Source organism: Betta splendens, chromosome 8 (assembly GCF_900634795.4).
Source record: "Betta splendens chromosome 8, fBetSpl5.4, whole genome shotgun sequence".
NCBI lineage: Eukaryota > Metazoa > Chordata > Actinopteri > Anabantiformes > Osphronemidae > Betta > Betta splendens.
The window spans coordinates 15,514,695-15,537,985 of record NC_040888.2 but is presented as its reverse complement, the minus strand read 5'-3'; the positions used below and the strand labels follow the sequence as shown (position 1 = coordinate 15,537,985).

Here is a 23,291-nt window from a genome sequence, read left to right as displayed (position 1 = left end):
CCCTGGCAACAGGGTGGTGCCCCGTAAATTAAGTAATTATTAATTCCATTAATAATTATTAAATCAATAATAGTTAAGTGTTTCACTTACCAAACTATAGACTTTGTCAAATAGTTATATATATTTAAGCTAATAACCAAGTTTTGTGAATCACAAATTATAAACATAATTGGTATCTCCACTCAAGAGCTATAAATCCAATTATTATAATTTGTGCTCCTCGCATATCCCCAACATAATTGGTGCAAACCTGTGAGGTTAATCAAACTCAGCCCTTTCTGAGACTAGGTGGTGTTGTTAATTCACTTGGCACTACCCCCACCACTCACATTGCCCCAACAGCAGCAACTGAGTAGATGAACCACAAGTATACTGTATGCATGTGAATTGTGTTTTTAAAAAATAAAAAAGACTAACTGGTCATACTACATTGCCTGTAGGTGTGAATAGTTGATAACCTCTGCATGTTGGAACTGTGATAGACTGGAAACCCTTCCATGCTGCACTATCCAACATTTGACAGTATCTCAGTGACAGTGGGAAAGACTCCAGCAATCTGCGTCTCCTATGTGTGTATGTTCAGGTAAAAGTAGTCATACTGTAAGTGGTCATCTTAAAGTCAAATTAACATTGTGTCATAGTCTAGTGTAGCCAGGTGATAATGGCAGTGCAACGATTGGGTCTGTCAGCAGAGGATTTGGTGTTTGCTGGGGTTCTCTGGTGGGCGTAACGAACGCTGGGGGTTCACTGAGCGTAACGCTGCAGCACTAAGACACGAAGTGTGCGGTGGAGATTGACAAGAATCAAGGGAGGAACTGACAATACCTCAGCAGTGAAGCACACAGTGTACACCAAGGGCAATTTGACAATGCTAAAACAAACTGTGAGATCCCACGTGATCTGTGTTGGTTCAGAGTGGTCCAGGGAAAGTGGGTACGGCGTCCTGTCAACATTACTCTGTGCCGTGACAGGCGCATGGACTGGCCAGTGATGTATTAGAATGTTTTTATACAAAGCTGTTTTAACATCACTGACGTTAAGTATGTGTGTTTTTTTGTTGTGGTCAGGAAGAGCCAGGTTATTTTATTTCTTTCATAGACGGTTCAGTCTATACCTGTCCGGTCATAAGTGCTGGAGTGTAACTAGTACTGAGATGGTTTGTTTATCATTTATGTAATCAAATCAAAATTTTATAAATTGGGATAAAAGAACCCAGAATTTATTGTTATATGCTGGGCTGACTTTGTTTCACCAGGCCACAGTAGTATTATGGTTTATGATTCAATAGGATGCCACTAAATGCTAACATTAGTATATAAGCAAGTACATGATATCTACATCTTATGATCCTATTAGCAAGTACAACTGTACCTCTTGGGAAATTTGTTTTTATTTTTAACTGTAACTGTAACTATAATTTAACATTTAAATTATTATTAAGTTTGTTATTAGTTATTTAAAAAAAGCTAGTTGTGCACTGTGCATTACCTTATATCTCCTCTTTACACTGCTTTTGCCTGGCTTCATCTCATCAACATCCCTCTTATGTTTACCCTCAGTGTGCTGTCCTGCAGAGGGGTTTCCTCTATGCAAACACAGCCTTCTCTATGTCTGAAACTAGAGAGGTCAGCATTCCACTGCCTCTAATAAAGACCTAAATTCTTGCAGAAATAATCCAGTTATCCACTGGGAGTGCAAAACTATGGTGCCTCCCTCAAGTTGGACAATCAATGTCTTTGTGAAGCCAAATGGATGCCAACAGGTTTAGCTCAAAGCAGCACCTCAGTCCTGATGTCTGACCTGTGCAGATGGTTTGTCTTCTGGGTTAGGTTGAGTAAAGGAAGAAAAGAACTCATCATACACAGTTGCCATCTTCATTGATGGACTACAACAGCAGTTGTGTTTTCTTGGTGGTTTATGGACATCTTAATTTTCACATTGGAGTAAATGGAAGGGACATGTTACCAGCATGGACAAAAGCAAGGACTCCACCAGTCTACAGGTAGGCTATCATTATTTTATCTGACGCAGATATACATTTTGCCCAGTTGTTGCTAAGGGTGTGTGGTCAACAGTACTGCAAGAATATTGCATATTTTTTTGTCATGCACTCAGCGTTGGTCCTTTCACAAACTGTCAAGAATGTTTTTTAATGATTTAGTATGTAAAAACTGCTTGAACAGAATTTCGGCAGGCAGTCAGTGAGACAGTCAGGGATTCAATGTTAGACCACTTAACATGCTTTATTTCAGCATTCAAAATAATTAAAAACATCTCAATTTATTATACATGTACAAAATAGCTACAGATCTTTGTGGTGTTTTCCCCAATGTGTGTGTCTGTCTGTTTTTTTCACAAACTCTTAGCTGATGACTTTCTGTCTGATGCGCATTTGAAAAAAAATACTAAAAATTGATTTAAATTTTTGAAAACATTCACTCTTCACACAAGAAAACAATAAACAGACAGCCGTGTGAAGGAGAGAAGAAGAATTTAAGTGACAGAAATGGTGGAAGAGAAATTCCAAGGTAAACACCAAACACCATAGTGTGATGAAAAGATCCACTTGAACTTGAGCTTAGAAACAGGGCTAGACTTTGACAGCTCTTTGCCACCACGACCTAGACTGGAGATTCAAGAAGTATGCCTCATTATGGACACCAAGAGTAAAAACTTATTTTCGCACCAACAAGGTACAGCCATGGCAGAGTTACCTCAACACAGTACAGCCAGGACTCCTCAAATAAAGAATAGCACCGTACATTTAATCTGTGATTGCGTCTGCTAATGTGTCAATAAACCTTGACTAATCCAATCAATGTCACAACCACTAGAGGTTTTACTTCAAAAACACAGGGATCTTCTTTTTGTTTGAAGCTGGAATTATTGCTTCTCTGAGGTAGCCATAGAGTTCTTTCAAAAAAAGAGGTTTACCCATGTTTCTGTGCTGGTGGTTTTAATGTGATTTTTTCGAAATGGGAGAAACAGAAACAAACAAACGAAGCGGCTGCAAGTACTGACCAATCACAAAACAAACAGAAAGGAATGGGTGAGGTGTCCTCCATGTCTGGGGCTAAGGTAGAGGGGAGGGGTGGGCAGAACAACAGAGACAAACAGCTGTCAGTTTCACCGTTTATTCGTCAACACCTGCAACGTGGTACAAAGAAATTCTGTCTGTTGGTACTGTCCTTTCATTCTTCTCACCGCAGTGATGTATAAAAATACAAAAGTCATCTGTGTGTTGTTTTCTGTAAACTCCAGAGGGGCCTGGTTTGGCAGGATGAAGAGGGGAAGTGAATCTTTTACACTTTACAGAAGCATATATTATTTTCTTGATGCCAGTGAAACAAAATGTCTTCTTTAAAGGATCCTTGGTGTTGGTGATGGTAAAAACAGTCAGAAACAAAAAAGTAGTGGTCCCAAACACGACAATGCAGATGCCTCCACATCACCGCTATCTTGTTGAAGTGCAGGTTCTAGGCAGAGTGGACTTTCAGAAAAACAGCCAAATGGAAAGTTGTAGAAAAAGAGTGAGGGTTCAGATTTTCACGAAAATGGCATTGGAGGAATGTTTTGATGGGGCTTTTTTTTTAGCAAGAGATGACTGTTAGAAAAAATAAAACACACACACGCACACAACAACAATATCAAGTCCAGATTTCTCTTTTTACAAGAAACAGACGGGTCCAACTTCAAAGCCAAACTCTTGGTCTGGAGCACCAACGTCCATAGGAGCAATATCAATGATAGGGAGGCGAGATGTTTTTGATGTCTTGTAGTCAATGATTGTTTTGCCCCATGTACCGGTGTGTGACTGGAAGTAAAAAAAATGAAAGTACAATTACAATCAAAAATTTTGCCTAATCTCTAGTGATTTAATGACATTAACTGAAAAATAGCTACAGTTATCATAATGTATATAAAATGTACTGCATATGTACTCATTTTTGTTCAGCATCACAGCCATCAGAGGCATTCTAATTAAGCTCTATAAATGGTGTGAGAATACTGATTTAAAGATTTCATACCGTGCATCCATCCTCGAGTACACTGTAGGTGAAGCGACTGTTGCCCTCAGCTCTGATCTCAATCTCATTGGAGCCCTGGAGGAGCAGGGCCTTCTTGAGGTTGCCAGCAGAGGTGTCCATGTAGGCAACACTGTTCTTGCAGTGATAGGTGAGGTTCTGAGATGCCTCAGTGGACATGAGACGCAGGAAGGTAAGCTGGATGTTGACATCTTCTGGCTGAGAGCCCTCACTGCCATACTCAAACTGTATTTGTAAAGTAAAAAGAACGTGAATCACGTTAGGGTTTGCAACTTCTAACAGAGGAAGTACAAAGGAAGGGTTTGTGGTTGTGGACAATGAAGAAAAAGTGTGGAGGTGTAAGATAGGGGTGAGCGGTTTTGCACACTTACCTGGAAGCCATCATTCATTGCCTCTCCGAACCAGACATGCTTCTTCTCCTTAATGTTCTTGCTGATGTACCAGTTCTTCTTGGCAACCTCACGCTGAACTGGTGACACACAAGTCTCACCAGTCTCCATGTTGCAGTAGACCTTGATGGCATCCTGAGTACAGCCCTGATCAGGGTCAATCCAGTATTCACCTAAAAAAATAAAAGAGCAGGAAGAAACATGTAAGAGTAAGCAGTTTATATCCTGGAAAAAATGACCTATGAAAAGCTACACTCCTCCAGACTCTTGCGCAATGGACTTACCGCTCTTCCAGTCAGGGTGGCACATCTTTAGGTCACGGCAGGTTCTGGCAGGGTTCTTGCGTGTTCCATCTGGGCTGCGGATCTGCTCAATCTGCTGGCTGAGGCTCTTTAGGGTGCTGTCAACCTCCAGGTCACGGTCACGAAGAACATTAGCATCATCAGCACGGTACATACGGAAGGGATCAGGGGCCTTCTCTTGAGGCTGGGAGATGAAGCCCATGTCAAATCCACCACCAGGTGCACCAGGTGCTCCAGGAGGTCCAGGAGGTCCAGGAGGACCCTAAAAAAGACAAAGGGATACAGAATCAGTCATATAAGTTGAATATACACAAGTTAAAGTCTGTTGCCATTTCTAAATTTTTTGTTCACAAAGTAAATGTTAACTATAGAAGGATATAGAAAGAGAGCTACTTACAGCAGGTCCCATTTCTCCAGAGCGTCCACGAGGTCCAGGAGGACCAGTAGGTCCAGGAAGACCAGACATACCATCCTTACCAGCAGCTCCAGCAGCTCCAGCAGGGCCCTACAATTGATGCAGGGGAAATATTAAAATTCATATACATCAAAGTTATAAGGAAAAAATAGATATAACTACAAAAACACCAAATGCGAATATTTAAATCAGCTCAGAGCAGCTAGAGTCTGCTCAACTCACTCTAGGTCCAGCAGGTCCAGAAGTACCAGCAGGTCCTTGCTCTCCACTAGGTCCCTATGGGTTAATAATAATTTTAGGATATTAATAATATAATTAGGTTTTACATTTTACATTTTTTTTGAAGGTATTCAATGTAAAGAATTTATTGTGTATACAGAATGAACAGAACAATGTCAGTTTAAGTGTAATAGTAAAGTAACTTACAGCAGGTCCAGGAGGTCCCTGCATGCCAGTAAATCCTCTGTGTCCCTTCATGCCTCTCTCTCCAGCCTCTCCAGTCTCTCCCTTGTCTCCACGAAGGCCAGGAGCTCCCTGTTATGTGGAGAAAGTGATCAGTTCAATCAATTTACATTTTGTCTTCTTTTGTTACATTAATTGGAGTGATCTATTCATAGTTCCTGTATTTTTACTTACAGCGGGACCACGAGGTCCAGCAGGGCCAGCAGCACCAGCAGGGCCAGCAGGTCCCTGCAACGTATAAGAATCATTTATGTACAGGACGTTAGCTGTAAAACCCAACCGTTGCTTGTAGATCTTACAATGGTGGTTAACTTGCAAGAGCATGACTAGCCTGGCAACTGTACAAAAAAATTGGAGTTGATTTGTCACTCACAGTCTCGCCACGGTCACCAGACTTTCCAGCAGGTCCAACAGGTCCAGGGGCACCAGGGGGTCCAGGGGCACCAGTGGCTCCACCAGGGCCAGACTCTCCACGATCTCCCTGAAAAACAAACAAAAAAAAATTCCAATATTATCATAGTACTAATGTCACACTAATTATAATTTAGTTAGTAAATTATAAAATTTCATCAAATTGACATTTACAGGATTTAATTTTTATTAGTGAAAACAGAATTGTTTGGCTCGATTTTCTGTGACAGGCAAAACAACTTAGCGCTACCTATTGAATGCTAGTCATTTACTGATATAACTTACCTTGGGTCCAGGAGCTCCATCACGCCCAGCTGCTCCCTCATTACCAGGGGTTCCCTGAAATCAAAACACATGCAGCAGGAGTAAGAAAGACATTCTAGGTCGACTTATATACACTCAGTAGACAAAGTTGGACACACAACATGTTTTGGGAAGATGGTTATTTGCTCACACCTCACGTCCTGGCTCTCCAGGGGCTCCAGCCAATCCAGGTGGTCCCATGGGTCCAGGAGGTCCACGCTCACCAACGGGGCCACCAGGTCCCTGCTTTCCAGCCTCTCCCTGTTGGTGACACAATCATCCTACTCAGAATTGCTTTTCTAGTTTCACACTAACTATGTATAGACCTACTGTTAAAGTGACAGGAAAGTGCTTATTGTGTCTTAGAAAAAAGTAGTTTGTCTGTTTTGCTGGAACCAACAGTTACATCATCAATCAGAACTAGATTGCCACAATTGTTTCTTCTTCTCAGTGGTTTTTGTATATATTGTAATTACAAATGCTTTATTGACATTGTAGCATAGTTTTGCAAAGAAGAATATATGTAAAGTAACACAGGAACTCACAACAGCGCCAGGCATGCCAGGGAAACCTCTCTCTCCTCTTTGTCCTGGCAGACCAACAATACCACGCTGTCCATTAATACCCTGAGGTCCAGGCAGACCAGCACTACCCTGTATAGAACAACAGGGGGAAATAAATACTAGTTTGATAATGACATGCACCTGAAAAAAGTGTGTGATCTGTGATGGACTAAGATAAAAATGTATCATTATAGTAGTATTATGAATAATTTGCGCAAAACACAACTTACAGAAGCACCCTCAGCACCAGGGTTACCCTTCTCTCCAGCAGGTCCTGGTGGGCCAGCAGCACCTATCTCACCAGGGCGTCCAGCAGGTCCAGTCTCACCACGGTTTCCTTTGGGTCCCTCTTTGCCAGCTGGTCCAGCAGGTCCAGGAGGACCAGAACTACCCTGTGTAGAGAAAAATATGATTAGTAATATCTATTGTGGACCTTGTGCTATAAGAACAACCAGAGTTTAGAACATAAAATACTTACAGAGGGGCCAGGAGGTCCAACTCTGCCAGCAGCACCAGGGAATCCAGTAGCACCCTAGAAAGACAGATATCTACATTACCTAAAAAAAGCCTTATAATGACATCAGTCTGTATGGTAAAGTCAGGGGCACGGATTACGAATGCTCAAATCAAATCAAAGAAACTTTTTTTTATCCCCAAGGGGCAATTTAAGCTTGTGATATGTTTTAGACTAAAGATAGAGTCAATAAGATTGATATAATTACAAGGGACTGAAGGAGTAGAATAGAAGCAATGACTTACAGGAGGACCAGCAGGTCCACGGGCACCCTTAGGACCAGTATTCCCTACAGGACCCTGAAAAGACACAACATAGGTTCAATCAACATAGTAGAATCAGTAAATTGTTGTGTAGCCATAGAAATTAATGATATTCACTCTATGGTCTGTACTTCACTAGGACGCAAAATTAAGAGTGTAAAAACCTGAGGTCCAGGGGCACCAGTGGGTCCAGCAGGACCAGGGGGGCCGGCATCTCCTTTAGCACCATTATCTCCAGCCTCTCCTTTAGCACCAGGCTGTCCATCAGCACCCTGAATTGTAATGGTGGTGTGTGGAGAAAGAGAGAGAAAATATTTGTCAGCAAGTTTGTTGAAGACTAACAAACCCCAGATAGACACAGATATGAAAAACATAGAAATGTTTATTCATAAAAAATGTATAAAAATATATTTTTTTAAATTAAAAGAGGGCCAGTCCTCATTAATACAATTATCAGTGTCTCTATCTGTCACGCAAAAGATGGGGGTGGTGAGTGTTTAGATCTTTTGTGATTGTAGGACAAGCCCCACTGTAGGACAAACAGAGGCTTATTTTTTTCTTTTAAGCTTTGGGATTCATAGAGATATTATTTACAGGGGGTCCAGCAAAGCCAGCAGGTCCAGGTGGTCCGGCTTCTCCACGCTCACCCTAAAGAAGAGGAATTAGTGTTGAACAAGGATTGCAAAAATTCAAGGTTAAAGCAACTTATGAATCTTAAGCAGAAGTATAAACAGACAAACAGTACTAACAGGGGCTCCACGAGCTCCAGCGGGTCCAAGAGGTCCAGCGGCACCAGGCTCGCCCTTGTCTCCAGGGGCTCCAGCAGGTCCTGGAAGTCCAATTGGTCCAGTCAAACCACGAGCACCATCCTTGCCAGGAGCCCCATCAGCCCCCTTAGCACCTTGATCACCCTAAATTATTGCAAGGAGAGGAGTGTGTTTATAAGAGGACGTCTGTAATTACTAATGATGTGGTAATACTGAAAAGATATTTAAAGGACATTGGAGACTGCTGATCATAATGGTGACTCACTCTGTCTCCTCTCAATCCTGGAAGACCAGCAGCACCACGCTCACCAGGCATTCCCTGTAGTCCAGGAGGACCCTGAGCCCCAGGCGCACCAGGGGCACCAGCATCTCCCTAACAAAAAGAAGAAATAATCATGAGAAAAGGGCATGAAAAAATATGGATTTGGAAGAAGTAAAATTCTGTATATAGCTTATCAGTTTTTAAAATCTACCTTAGCACCATCATTTCCAGCAGAACCAGGGGATCCACGAGGACCAACGGGTCCAGCAGCACCAGGTGCACCACGCTCACCAGGGAATCCTCTATCACCCTAAAAAAATCCAATGTTAGAGCTAAGTTAGTTTTGTGAATAAATTGTTAAAACAATCATCCCGATTTATTATATTATTGTATTAATTTGTTATTAATTTATGTATCCGATCCCTCAACAGAGGAAATAGCTACTTTGGTACTTTGGTACTATGGTCTGCACTTTTCTACCTTATTCATACTGAAAGCATCACTTTGTATTCACAATTTACACACACAAGCATACACACATATTCTCACACTGATGGCAGAGCTGCTATGCAGTTTAAGATGACACGCCACAGGCAACTTGGGGTTCAGTGTCTTGCCAAAGGCCTGCCCTACCTCTTGATCAACTTCCACTCCTGGGTGGAGGTTTTGAAAGATTTTATCCTACACTACATGATTTTTATCTGTTGTGTTGTATTTGTTAGATGTTATTGGTAATAATCCTATACTTTCATAAAACTTCACTACTTACTCTAGCTCCAGCAGGTCCAGGGGCTCCAGCTTCACCGGGAAGACCCTAGTTAAACAGAGAATACAATAAACAATGATTTATTCATTAGAAAACCTCAATCTGCTTAGAGAGCGTATAGTCATATTTGATTTAGTACCTGCTCTCCGGGCTTTCCAGACTCACCAACAGCACCCTGGGGTCCTGGAAGACCTTGGAATCCAGGAGATCCAGCAGGTCCCTGCTCTCCTCTCTCACCAGCAGGACCCTGAGAAAAATCACTTAGAATGAGCAAACAAAAACAAATAGAAATAATGCATTGTATTGCTTGACATAATTTGAGTTTTGTATTGCGAAGAGTAGGTGGCAAACTACAGGTTAAGTAGTAATTGTGAGTTTTACTTACAGCAGGTCCAGAGGCACCAGGAGCACCAACATCACCATCTTTACCAGGGGCACCCTAGGTAAGGGTGGTAAGGTTTGGAGAAACAGGTTTCAGCATCTATAACTTTTATAACACTGTAGAAAAAAACACACTGTAAAGCAAAACACTTACAGTAGGACCAGTGGGTCCCATTACTCCTCTTTCACCAGGCTTTCCACCCTCACCCTGAAAACAGATGTAGAGAAACAGTATAGATTCAGTTCAATTCAGTTTTATTTTTATAGCACCAATTCACAACTAAGGTTATTTTAAAGCACTTTACATTAAACTGTACAGCAAGTCTCAAATTGTAGCCACGGTATTATTAAAATACGTGCACCAGTCTTTTATAGTTTGGCTAACAACAGTTCTCAATAAACACATGTGCTAGTAAGTTACTAGCACATTAAAAACAAAGAAACTGTATGAAAACATTTTACTTACAGCAGCTCCTTTTGGTCCAGGGAATCCCATTACACCAGGCTGGCCTCTAGCTCCAACAGGGCCAGGAGGTCCAGGACGACCATCTTGACCAGGAGCTCCCTAATGAGGACAAATAAAACTATAAACAGAAAACACCAGCGTTTTGATTCAGAAAATTCAAATACTACATTTGGACCTACAGCAGCTCCTGTCTTGCCATCAGGTCCAGGACTGCCAGGGCTGCCAGTCATTCCCTAATGTTAGAAATCAGTCAGAGAAAGGTTTGTGCAATGAATAGTTCCTCATAATTATGAGCTAGTACAGTATTAGTACAGTTAGTACAAATTTTCACCTTAGCTCCAGGCAAACCAGGTTCACCAGTGCGGCCAGGTTCACCAGTGGCACCTTTTGCTCCAACAAGACCTGGGGCACCACGCTCACCAGGGGCGCCCTATGAGATACAGGAAGAGTGAACAGCACAATTAAAAAAAGGGTGTTAGACAAGCAAGGATTAACTAAATTGAACAATCTCAAGTATCTTCATGTTTGTAGGTTCAAAGAAACAAGCTTTACTCACTTTAAGCCCAGCAGGGCCATCAGAACCAGGGAAACCACGACCACCAGGGGCACCCTATAGGGCAAACGAAACACAATATATTTAGCTCTGAAAACAGACATTGCAGCTTGTATGTCGGAACATGAAGTTCTTAAACCATGAATTAGTTTGTTGCATTACTATGATGCTCTATAGTGCTGATATGATTACAGAATAGCAGGATATTTCAAAAAGCAAGTAACATTCCTTAGAGTATTTGAGTGACCACACTGTTGGTATTATGTTATTTTTGAACTGAACCTGTAGAGCTGTGTTTTTTCTATCTGAACCCCTATATTCCAATCCAATTATGCACTAAGTCTATCATTAGTTACCTTGTGTCCAAATACCTACCTAATTCATAATTAGTTATACCTGCAGAGGGCACTGGTGAGTTTATTATTATTATTATTATTATTATTATTATTATTATTATTATTATTATTATTATTATTATTATTATTATTATCATTACTACTACTTCTACTACTATCCATGATAGATAGATAGATAGATAGATAGATAGATAGATAGATAGATAGATAGATAGATAGATAGATAGATAGATAGATAGATAGATAGATAGATAGATAGATAGATAGATAGATAGATAGATAAACATATATGATGTACAGTTTCTACTGAGGTGTGATTCTGTCTCCAATGCCAGAACCTACTACCTAAATGTAACCTTATAATATGTCACCAACTTTAAAAAGTCTAATTTAGTGTGAGATACATACACGCTCTCCAGGTGCTCCACGAGCTCCTGCAGCACCAGGCTCTCCTCTGGCCCCTCTCTTGCCCTCCTCACCATGAGGTCCCGGGGGTCCCTGAACTCCTGGAACACCCTGCAGAACAAACACACAGATAAAATAAGACATAGAATGTGTATAGATAGCTAGACCTACTCATTACACTGAGTATGCATGTGTACTTACAGCCTCACCCTTTGGACCAGCCTCTCCCTTGGCTCCTGGGGCACCAATTTCACCCTGGGGGCATCAAACCAAATACAAATATTGTAAATATGAAAGATAGATACAGTATAATATATATTAAACAGCTGTCAACACAAATTAAATTGAACAAAAAGCCATGACATATATCATATTATGGTTTTGCTGTATGCAGATTTTACTTGTAATATATTAAAGGATAGTTTCAATTAAAGACATGTATGACAATAATATTTTGCCTTTGGCTTGTTCAGAGATAACTTTACTTACAGTGTTACCCTTGGGTCCAGCGGCACCAGCAGCACCCTGAGGTCCTGGGGGTCCACGAGGTCCAGGGAAACCAGGAGCACCAGCAACTCCTGCAGCACCCTACAGGTGGGAGCACACAACAACAACTGAGTTGCATGCTGCTGTACAGTTCTGGCAGCAATAGTATCTCAATTCAAGGTAGCTATGAAACACCAGCTCTGAGGAGATACCTACAGGGGCTCCCTTGGCTCCAGGTGCACCATCAGCTCCTGGGTTTCCCTAAGAGGTGAAAAGAAGGTAGTCATGATTTTTGGCCTTATCAATATAAATGAACAGCAAAAAGTGCCAGACATCTGACAACAGTCATAGGCAAAAACTTACAGCAGGTCCAGCTGGGCCAGCAGGTCCAGGGTTTCCAGCCTCACCACGGGCTCCAGCAGGGCCCTCGGGTCCACGAGCACCCTGAGGTCCGGCGTCACCCTAGGTAAACAGTAAAAGACGTACAGAACATAGTGAAGCAACACTCTTCATTTGCGCTGGAAGACTTGCAGGGAATGATAGAAGTTATTTTTAATAATGGGAAACTGGTAAAGGTTCAGTGTATACAGATGCACACGATGAAACATTAAAATGTTAGACTGGGCTGCAAGTTGTTTCATCCATCCATCCATCCATCTTCTTAACCGCTTACTCCCTAGTGCGGGGTCACGGGTGGTGCTGGAGCCTATCCCAGCTGGCTACGGGCGAGAGGCAGGGTACACCCTGGATGGGTCGCCAGTCCATCACAGGGCAACACATAACCATTCACTCACACACTCACACCTACGGGCAATGGAGAGAAGCCAATCAACCTAATGCACGTCTTTGGACTGTGGGAGGAAGCCGGAGAACCCGGAGAGAACCCACGCAGACACGGGGAGAACGTGCAAACTCCACACAGAAAGGCACCAGGGCCGCCTCCGGGAATCGAACCCAGACACCTTCTTGCTGTGAGGCGACAGTGCTACCCACCGCACCACCGTGCCGCCCCAAGTTGTTTCAATACATTAAATACCTACAACCCCAAATTCAGTATTGGAACATTGTACAGTTGATGACCTTGACATGACCCTTGTTGGTTTGAGGGTCAAATGAAATGGTCAGCTGGTCAGCTGATTGGGATGCAAGTATATTGCATCCCAATCAGGCCAGTATCATTCTCATAACCCCCACTGTATCGCACTAGAAAATGTAGAGAGTACAGTGAACAAGAAAAAATGTGACATTTAAATTAGCTATTTTGGAAATTTATGGTGTGGACCATGCTCGTCCTAGTTTTACCTTGGCTCCAGGGCCACCAGGGAATCCAGCAGGGCCAGCGGGGCCAGTTGGACCCTAAGAAGAAGGAATCGGAAATTTAAAAGATTTGCAATAATAAGCTAAATATATAGATCATTCACTTTATTATGCATACAAGATGAATACAGTAGATGTAAATGTTGAGTTGATCTGATTTATCAGGCTATTTTGCAGTGTGTGCCACCTTCTATAGTGGTAATCAAACGTGTAGATAGAATAGAATATTAAGAAATGTAACATTTTAAGGGTCCTAGAAATAGAGATTCTCTACTACTGATTGTACCTCTACTGCTACTACTACTACTACTACTACTACTAAATACGCTTAACATCCTGGCACCATCCTGGGAACAAAGCAATCATTAGGGAAAGAAAGACTTACTGGAGGTCCAGCGGCACCAGCAGCACCATCATTACCACGAGCTCCCTGCACCATAAAGTCAAACATAATTGATTTAGTTTAGTTTAGTTCCTTGACTAACTGAATCACAGAGTACAGTACTAATAAGACTGTGTGGACTCACAGCAGCTCCATTAGCACCAGTGCGACCTCTCTCACCGGGCAAACCACGAGGTCCCTGAGATAGAGAAATGTCATCAGTTAACAGTCAACTATAAAAATTATAAGATAGTCATTTGTATTGAAGGGAAAATACAGACTGAAGAATGGACGCTTATTTACTTACCATAGCACCAGGAGTTCCATTCTCACCAGGGGCACCAGACTCTCCCTAAACATTAAAAAACATGACACATGAGGCAAAGAAAAAGAAAAAAGCTCAATATTTTTATAGTAATAATTATTACATTACACTAATGTGTAATCAGCTTTAGATTATATACAAAAACAATAGCCCTGTTTTACAAACCACACTGTCAGCATTGTGGGAAACGCAGAAGCATATTTGAATCAGTTGCAGGATCCAAACTGGTAACAAATCTTACATACTTTGATTTCTAAACATTCATATTAATCCCCACTGTGACTCCTCTATCATTAGTGCAGAATTTGAATCATTTCACCTGCTTTGTGTTACTAGTAATAGTAATAGTACTAGTACTACTGGTTCTTGTTAAAGCCAACAGTACAGCAGGGTAGTATATAAAAAGCATAAAAATAAAGGAGAAGTGGTTACCTTGGGTCCAGCAGGGCCAGTTTCTCCCTTAGCACCATCCAGACCACTGAATCCCTTAAGTAAACGAGACACAATACATTAGTAAATTAGACAGTAGTAGACATCAATATCATTAATATCATTGCTCAACTGTTGATTTTAAACTTGGAAGCTTAGGTTATGACTCACTCTATGTCCCTTGATTCCAGGCAAACCAGGGGTTCCTGGGAAACCACGAGCTCCCTAAATGAAAATAATGACAGCTTAATTTTATAACTGTGGTTTCCTTATTATCTTTGATGTTTACAATTGCATGGCATCTTACTTGTGGGCCAGAAGGTCCGCGCTCACCAGCGCGACCAGGTTTGCCAGACTCACCCTAAATAAAAGAGAGGTTGGTTATTAATTCACCTAAACTAGGAAATCAATATTAACAAACCCCGCAGACATACATCCTCTCCGTTCTTTCCAGGGGGGCCAGCGGGGCCACGAGGACCCATGGGACCCTATAATAAAAGACATACAATGTGAAAATAGTGGCAACTAGGTCCAATATAAGTATTTGTTTCCCAGTACTATTCTTAATACTTACAGCAGCTCCAGCCTCTCCAGACTCACCAGGGGGGCCAGTGAATCCCTGAGGTCCCTATACAAGCAGACAAAAAAGGCCTTCAACATCTTTGCATTATTTCTACTGCTACTACACTATTGCTAGACTATGGTGTTTTGCTATTATGATAACATTTGCTTAAATACACTAGTATTAGAAACTGCTGTGGGGCATCTTCACTTCATAGCTACTGTCAACTATTATTTTAGGGAACAACGTAGATTTCAGTAGCTACTGTGGTGAATTTCAGAAACTACTTTTATTTTTGTTACATTCAGTGTTTAATCACTGCTGATTACTCATTACTCATTCCTCCTTGTCCATTATGTTTGTGTTTTATCTACAATTTGCTTCTTTTTTGTTTTTCTTCTGACCAAATATACAGGTATACAATTATTTCATAGGTAAGTATTAAACATAGAAATACAAGCAAGTGCTGTATACTTTTATGTCAGCTGTATCCTGATGAGAAGGCAATTTTATGAAAATGCCATGATGTATGAAGTCACTATCCTCTTCTGCTCTGGCCCTATAATTTTAGATTGTAAACCTTTTTGTATGAGGAAAAAAGATATGTAACTTACACTAGCACCAGGAGGTCCAGGGGGTCCACGGGGTCCCATTGGGCCCTGTCAGTCAAACACTCACAAGATCAGATGCTACATTATCACAGTTCACTGAAAAATAATACAGTATAATGTGTGTGTTTATCTACCATGGGTCCAGGCACAGGCATAGCAGGGGATTTCTCATCAAAGCCACCAGACATCTGAGGGGAGAAGTTCTGAAAAAAGCAGAAGCAATAGCCACAGACATTTTCTATTAGAATAAAAGGTGATCTTATTTTTTAGTATAATAAAAGAAAGTCATTACATAACACAAAATGATTCACTATTTTTATTAAATTTCCACTTTGTCTGAGCTAGTTTACAGAAGTCAATAAAGAATGTCTCACAGAAAGTGTTTTTGACAGTAAAAAGTAACCATACAAAAGATATACAAGACAATAGGTACATTTATAGACCATCAATGAACTTTGAACAGTGGTGTCAGTGTATATTACTCCATGGTACACAGAAGGATTCACTGTCAGGTTGCTATTGTACTTCAGGAAGACCTGCATTTACTGGCTATTCAAAACAGAGTGGAATAAAGGAAAGGTTGTACGTAGAGTCAACATTAAATAAACCTTTTAAGTCCGAACCGCAGAGGCATTTTTGCATAGAGAGGAATCATGTATTTTTACTTTACTTATAAATTATTTAATTTATTATAATATATCTGAATGGAATTCCAAAGATGTAACAATAGAACAGGGGTAGCCAACCCTGGTCCTCGAGAGCCACTGTCCTGCTGGTTTTCTGGCTAACTGACACACCTGATCAAGATAATCATTAGAGAAAGTTGGAAAACAAGCAGGACAGTGGCTCGAGGACCAGGCCACCCCTGCACTAGAATATAGTCAATTTGGATGATTTATATATTGAGCTAAGTTAACCACAACAGTCCATTACAATGTCATATTTTGGAAAAAAACAGCCAGAATGACTGTCACCTGACCTTTTGCCCTCTTAGAACACAGGTCACTCTTGACTTAAATAAGGTATACATTAAAGCAATAATATTTAATAATTTAAACTATGTGCAATGAATTTGCATTAATGTCAGGAATACATTTTATTAAAAAAAACTAATTTAAACTTTTAGTATTCTAAGCTTGTCATTGAGATCAAATCACTAAATGATAATGAAATCAGAGCACGTTTAATATCAATTTTTCAAGAGAGGATAAAGCCTTGTTAATTCAATTTAATTCAATTTAATTGTACTTATATAGTGCCAAATCTCAACAAGGTTATGTCAAGGCACTTTACAAGGTAAGGTTTAAGACCTTACACAACTAAACTCAACAAGTTCCACATACAGCAAGCCTTTAATTACAAGCCTGTGGGTTTGAAATGTTTAACTATAACAGTCTCTTCACCAACCACAGGGTTTCTTCATAAATTGATTAATTTCTTTGGGTCTCTGATAAAAATCTAGAGCCCGTTATACTGGCACATTATACTGATAAACATGACACCCTTGACCTCTTGAACCCAGACTGAAAAAACAAAATACCATTTTATAGGATTCATCATCAAATGTACTTTTTTTGAACTGTAGAACTGTCTTGTACTTTTGTTGAGTGTAGAGTTACAGATCTCAGATACTCCTGTTCTTACACTCCACACTAATAATTTTTTCAGTCATTCATCAAAAACCTTGTCTAAAAATTTTTGAAAACAAAAGTATCTACAGAAAAGTCTTGGAATTATCAGTAGATGGAGCTACAGTATCACTGCTGGGAAGCGAAAAACACTGGCCGTGTTTTCATATGTCAGATCACAGAAAATACATTTAGTTTCATTAGTTGGTTGGCATCATGTGCAACATAGCATTTCAGACATGACTGACACTTCTTTTTCATCAATTTTTACAACTTACTCCACCAAGGCCAGGAGGTCCAGGGGGGCCGGGAGGTCCAGGCAGTCCGGGCTGGCCAGGCATACCATCTCTACCAGGGGGGCCAGGAGGACCCTGCAGAAAGAAAATGAAAAAAAGGGGATCAGTCACACTTGTTTTAAGGGTGACTTGAATGCAGAGCTGTGATGCTAACCTGAAGACCTAAACAACCTCATTAAGTAATTGTTACATGATCTCTTTTTGATCCTACAGTGATGAAAGCAGTAACAAAGCAAAGAGAGATTTTACGTCCCTCTGGGAGTGATCATGTGACCAACAAAAAATTGACACGTGACAGGTGACATCAAGGATACCTGGTAACTGGGTAAGCACCTGAATGACAGTTGCAAAATGATACAGAGGATGGCAATTAATTTTGTATGAAGAATTATATAATAAATATACCTTAATGACAATTAATAAAAGTTACCAGACCTAAATAAATATAATTACTTAAGCAACTTAACACAATAAAGACCTTTTTGTACTTACAGTCACCTTTAATTAATAAATGATTTCCATATGGAAATTACATCCTTATATTATAAGGATGTAATTATTATATAAAAATGTTATATTTTTATATTCCTAAACGTTGTTATTTCACAAATACAAATACAAAAGTGTTCTAATTTTAGATGACCTGCATGTTTGTAGGTTTAACTTTGACTTCAACTTTTTTTAGTCTGAGTAAAAAGAGAAACGAAACTAAAGCAAATGGCTTGCTTTCCATTAATCAACGCCCTTTTTTATGATTGGCTGAAAAAGTTAGATATTGGCCATGATGGCTGCATGTGCACTGCAAAATTGAATGCAAGTTCAAAGTAACACATTGCCAATATGCAGTTAGCATTTTATACTACATTACATTTTACACAAGCGACAAGAGACAAATTTACACTTCACTTAAATTATGTCATTGCATGTATCTAAATTAAATGGCATTTAAATTACACTGTCAATTCCTGTGATTATACTGTAGCTGCGTTAGCACTAATATGAACACAGAGTGCTAGACCTCACAAGCATTATGTGGCCTTTTGTTGGATCAGAAACCAAAATAACCACAAACAAGTACTATAAGTCCTTAAGTACTTGGTCACTAAGTACTAAGAAGAAAAAGCAGTGAGCATACCCTGTCTCCTTTGGGCCCACGCTCTCCCTTGGGTCCCTGTTTGTGAAAGAAGGTCTCATTAAATTAACACGTTATCCATAGATAACTGTCTGATGTTTGTACGAGTTTTTTTTTTTTTACAACAAATATGTTATAAATGACAATAAATTATTGCTTAACAGTTAATTGAACAAATCATAGTTCCAAAGTGTTGTTTAATTACAATATAGTAATAAAAAATGGGGGTTTATTCAATAATAATCAGTTTTAAAAACATATATTTACCTCCACCGGTCCCACCGGAGAACCTGCAGATGAATGTATCAAAACAGATTTAAGGTTAAATCATAAGAAAGAACAAACAATGTCTTACAATAATAGAATTGAAAATGACAAGCTTCAAATTTCTCAGACGTAATTGGAAATTATTTCTAAAAGAGTGTGAGTGTGTTTTCTTCTTTTTCCTAGCTAGTCATGTGAGACAGGTGAAACTTGAGCAACAATAGAAGTCTCTGGATGTTTTAAAGTAGACATCATTATAAAGACAGCTAAAGGGAGGCATATAAAGACGTCTACCTTCGTCTGGGCAGATGGGGCAGCACTCGTCGTGGGGGATGATTGGGTTTGGGCAATCTGCTGTGTCTTCGCAGATGACTTCATCACACATCACTGTGCCACTGTCACATACACAGATCTGACATGGCTCTGGCTTCCACACATCCCGGTCTGCAAACACCTGGCCGTCCATGGTGCAGCTCCCGCCTGTACCTGAGGGGGGTGACAGAGAGAACAAGAGACTCGTGAGTTCCTGTCATGCACACATACAGTCAGGTGCAGGACGACGAATTTCATTTCAAAAAATTACTTTTAGTTTAAATTTTTTTTAATTCTGCTCAAATATATATACACACACACGCGCGCGCACATGCACACACACACACACACACATCGTGTATTGATCAAATTAATCAACCATACTTAGGATGAATATTGTAATGTGACAGATTGTGTGTTTAAGATATTTCAGGAAGTATAAAAAGAAAATTTTAAAATGAGAAAGCACAATGACGAATTTGAATGTTTTTAACATAAAGCTATTACCAAAAACAAGCTTGATAACTAAATGTTGTGAAATTCTGAAAAGTGAACTGCGGCCTCAGACTTGATTCAGAAAGAGGATAGAGAGGTGACAAAAAGGGCACTGACATGTTAAGCTTAGGTGACATGGTACTTTGTTCGCGCATAAGCAAAATGGGTCCTCAACTGACTGATCTTCACAAAAATAAAGAGCCTTTGCTGTAGCACAAGGTCACTTTTTCCAAGCTCTATACCTGCTCCTGCTGTGCCTGGTGTGGTGGGTGTATCAGCAAAATTCACTCTAAACTGAGGGCTCCTTTTAGGGCTTATACATCTCCCAGCGTGCCAAAGTGCTGAGCTCACAGAGAAAAGCAGCAGTGCTTTAGACTGTCAGCTTGGCAGCTGTTGGTGGAAACACTCTGCATGTGTTTGTAATTACAGGGAAAAAAAGAATGGAAAAAAGCAGATGAAAAAGGAGGAGGGAAAAAGAAGGCGGTGTGGAAGACGTGGCGGCCAGATGTAAGTGCAGGTCGATAGAGACACCTCTGTGTGGCGCTGTGAGCCCGTTCAGAGGTCAAACCACATCTACAGATAGACAGACGGTCAGACTGTCAGATAGACAGGTAAGAAAGTACCCATACTTTCCAAACAAGAGGAACATCTGGAAAAACTGAATTACAGCTTCTTGATTTGTTCTTTCCAGAGTTCAGACTGTAAGCTTCTAAGTGATATATAAATGTGTCTAAAGACCAAGCAAGGCCATTGCTCTTCTGAACAGCACAGAAGCCTTTTCTGTTTCATCAGTGTTTTTCTGTATAAATATATGTTGTTAGTGTTTGTTCCAAAGCATACAGCTCATGCACAAGTTGTAGAGGTCAGACAATTCCAGGCATGACCAAGCCTGTTCGCCTCTCTCTCTCTCTCTCTCTCTCTCTGTCTCTCTCTGTCTCTCTCTGTCTCTCTCTGTCTCTCTCTCTCTCTCTCTCTCTCTCTCTCTCTCTCTCTCTCTCACCTGGCCAACTCAACATTTGGCCTGAGGCAGCAAATTATTCTGCCACATTGGTCAGGCCTGTAAGAAGCTTTACATGTTTACTCACATCTGCTTCTAGCAGAATTACATTTGCTAGAAGCTGAGGAATCTTTTCTGCTGATGCTTGAGGCCAATGTGTCAACTCCAACCATACATATAAAACAGAAGTTTCCCTTGCATTTGACTCTAGATTGACTTTAGATGGCTGTTGAAGAGGCAAATTTGAACCAAATTAGTAAGAAAAAACAGTGGATGAAAGCTAGTGAAGGTTATAGAGACAGACAATCACAAAGAGAAAGACATGCTTTCTTGAGATGCTTAATGCATGATATTTAGCTGTCAAACATTTCCTTTTTTTCCCTCCTCTGTCTAGGTTTCAGCAGCCATCCACCCGAGAAGAGAGAATCTAATTTCAAAAACCAGTTAGAAAAACAGGACAAAATAGAGGGTTAAGAAGCTCCAGTAAAGTGATGAAACTTACGATCGTCCTCGCCCTGCGCTCTGACCAGGAACACTGCTGCGCTGAGCAGCAGTGCCAGCCGCAAATCCACAAAGCTGAACATGTCTAGTTGCCACTAGACATGTAGACTCTTTGAGGCAAGAGAGGAAAAAGTTGGAGGTGTTTTCTCTTTCTGCTACACTCCACTCATATACGAATGTTTGGGGCAGGGTCCACTTGTCTGTTCACAGTCCTCCTGACCCCAGCAGAAAACTCCCTACTGCCTACAATCACTTTCCACAAGGGTTTTTATATGAGAGCCTGAAGAACTGGGAGGTGCTGGGGCCTGGACTGAGTGGGGAGGCACCCTCGTTGTCCTCTGCTTCTACTCACGTTTAGGGAAGAGAAGAATGGACCACTCCTTCAACAAAAAAAAATTAACTAAGGAAAACCAGAAAGACTAGAAGAAGAAGAAAAAAACAGCAATTACCTCCTTCCATAATTCCATGTGTTACAGTTTGGAGACCAGAGAAACCAAAGGAGGGCTGGAGCAAAAGGAAACCTGATCCTTAGGAGCATCTGAGAGTCATAGGAGGATCTTCTTGTCCAGCAGCTCATGGTTCAATGCAGATTTTATTTCTAGGTCTGATCTACTTCCTGACTCACTTTGATCTTTGCGTTTATCTCTTGTAGTGTGACTATATTTGTGAATTTTTTGTTTCTAGTTTTACAATATATTAAGTGTGGTTTTGCTTTAGGTTCTTGATACCATGTACATCTGGGAAAATACTAATAATCTGTTTTTAATGCAAAAAGGGTAAGTTACTCATAAAATAGAAGAACTCTGGAACTCTGAAGTTTTTAAGATGGTAGTCTTATTTTAAAACAATCTTCAGGAGAGTATGTAAAATCTTAGATACTATATAATCTATAAATGGTTGTTTGAGCTTCGCTCAAGTATTTTTATCATTTTAGCTGTCTTCATTTTGTGCTGGACATTTCTGCGAGATAAGGGTTTAGTATGCTCTTGAAGCCTTCCCACTGCCTTTGTGTTGACTTTCAATGTATTTATGCATAATGCTTCAACTTAATTATTAATGAAAAATATTGTGTGTTGCAGATTGTTTTGAGAAAATGTTCAAACCTCTACGGTATGTCTCATGCTAGCTTAGCATGCAAACAAGTTGTGTGGTCTGGATTTGACTTAAATAAATAAAACCTCATTAAGGGAGCAAGTTTTTACAAGAAAATGGAAGATTTAAAGCTACATTGATATCTATCTGTACAAAGTTGGTTAAAAAAGGAGATAGAAAGTATACATATCCCAGGAAGGAATTTAAAATGCATTCTGGAAAATGTAGGATCCACATTGTGAACTGAAAGTCAAGCGTCTCTGTGATCATTCTTGTGATCAAAAAGTGTCCCCCAAACAGTTCTACAACTTTATGAAGTTGCAGTACTAAATTTGTACCAGAATTTCCCTAAACTGCATCTGGCTGGTCTTCGGCACAAAACTTAAATCATTCCTAGATTTAGTGAGAAGGTGTAAGTAAGAGTGACACTCTTCCCTGTAGTGCTGACTTCTACAGATTCAGGTCTCAGGAAGCACACTGGCATCACAGCACATCTGCTATACCATGGTGTGTCTTAGTCCATGGTGATTTTGTAGTTTTGGAACCAAGACACATTCCACTAATTATTAGAAAAGCACAAGGTCTATAAACTTAAAGGAACTGCAAAATCCTTTCTTTGGAGCGCTCTTATCATTATGTGAAAAGTGGAATAATAATTTTTTATGCTGTCTATTCACTTGCATGAACTAAGCAATAAACTTATTTATTATTATTATTATTATTATTATTATTATTATTATTATTACTGCCTGAGTGATGTCATTATTTATTAAACAATAAGTGAAAACCCATTATAAAGTTGTAGGGATCTGGCTTGTCACTGCATGCTGCCCATTTT

At 40.2% G+C, this 23,291-nt stretch overlaps 1 protein-coding gene and 1 long non-coding RNA gene across 2 annotated transcripts; one reads left to right on the top strand and one right to left on the bottom strand.

The window, feature by feature from the left end:
* Nucleotides 1–2,217: 2,217 nt before the first annotated feature.
* col1a1a (collagen, type I, alpha 1a) lies at nucleotides 2,218–21,612 on the bottom strand. The gene is made up of 49 exons (XM_029159346.3): nucleotides 21,363–21,612; nucleotides 19,351–19,542; nucleotides 19,060–19,082; nucleotides 18,796–18,831; nucleotides 17,643–17,735; nucleotides 15,871–15,939; nucleotides 15,740–15,784; nucleotides 15,138–15,191; nucleotides 14,998–15,051; nucleotides 14,871–14,924; nucleotides 14,735–14,788; nucleotides 14,567–14,620; nucleotides 14,117–14,161; nucleotides 13,955–14,008; nucleotides 13,813–13,857; nucleotides 13,413–13,466; nucleotides 12,474–12,572; nucleotides 12,327–12,371; nucleotides 12,114–12,212; nucleotides 11,826–11,879; nucleotides 11,628–11,735; nucleotides 10,867–10,920; nucleotides 10,642–10,740; nucleotides 10,490–10,543; nucleotides 10,311–10,409; nucleotides 9,999–10,052; nucleotides 9,849–9,902; nucleotides 9,603–9,710; nucleotides 9,467–9,511; nucleotides 8,909–9,007; nucleotides 8,701–8,808; nucleotides 8,418–8,579; nucleotides 8,263–8,316; nucleotides 7,833–7,940; nucleotides 7,651–7,704; nucleotides 7,370–7,423; nucleotides 7,122–7,283; nucleotides 6,874–6,981; nucleotides 6,482–6,589; nucleotides 6,311–6,364; nucleotides 5,988–6,095; nucleotides 5,789–5,842; nucleotides 5,579–5,686; nucleotides 5,375–5,428; nucleotides 5,135–5,242; nucleotides 4,720–4,999; nucleotides 4,418–4,608; nucleotides 4,029–4,271; nucleotides 2,218–3,814 (listed from the first exon to the last, which is right to left on the bottom strand). Exons 1-49 carry the CDS (start codon nucleotides 21,442–21,444, stop codon nucleotides 3,668–3,670), a joined length of 4,344 nt encoding a protein of 1,447 aa, XP_029015179.1. The 5' UTR covers nucleotides 21,445–21,612; the 3' UTR covers nucleotides 2,218–3,667.
* On the top strand, nucleotides 19,466–21,393 carry LOC114860651 (uncharacterized). The gene is made up of 3 exons (XR_003786650.3): nucleotides 19,466–19,574; nucleotides 20,293–20,370; nucleotides 21,255–21,393. It is a non-coding gene; the product is annotated as an uncharacterized LOC114860651 (long non-coding RNA).
* Nucleotides 21,613–23,291: the final 1,679 nt, after the last annotated feature.

Coding starts and splice junctions, on each gene's coding strand:
- col1a1a (XM_029159346.3), bottom strand. CDS start 21,444: ATGTTCAGCTTTGTGGATTTGCGGCTGGCACTGCTGCTCAGCGCAGCA. Junction 9,512..9,602: donor CTGGAAAGCCCGGAGAGCAG/GTACTAAATCAA, acceptor CTGTTTAACTAG/GGTCTTCCCGGTGAAGCTGG. Junction 6,096..6,310: donor ATGGAGCTCCTGGACCCAAG/GTAAGTTATATC, acceptor TTTGTTTTTCAG/GGAGATCGTGGAGAGTCTGG.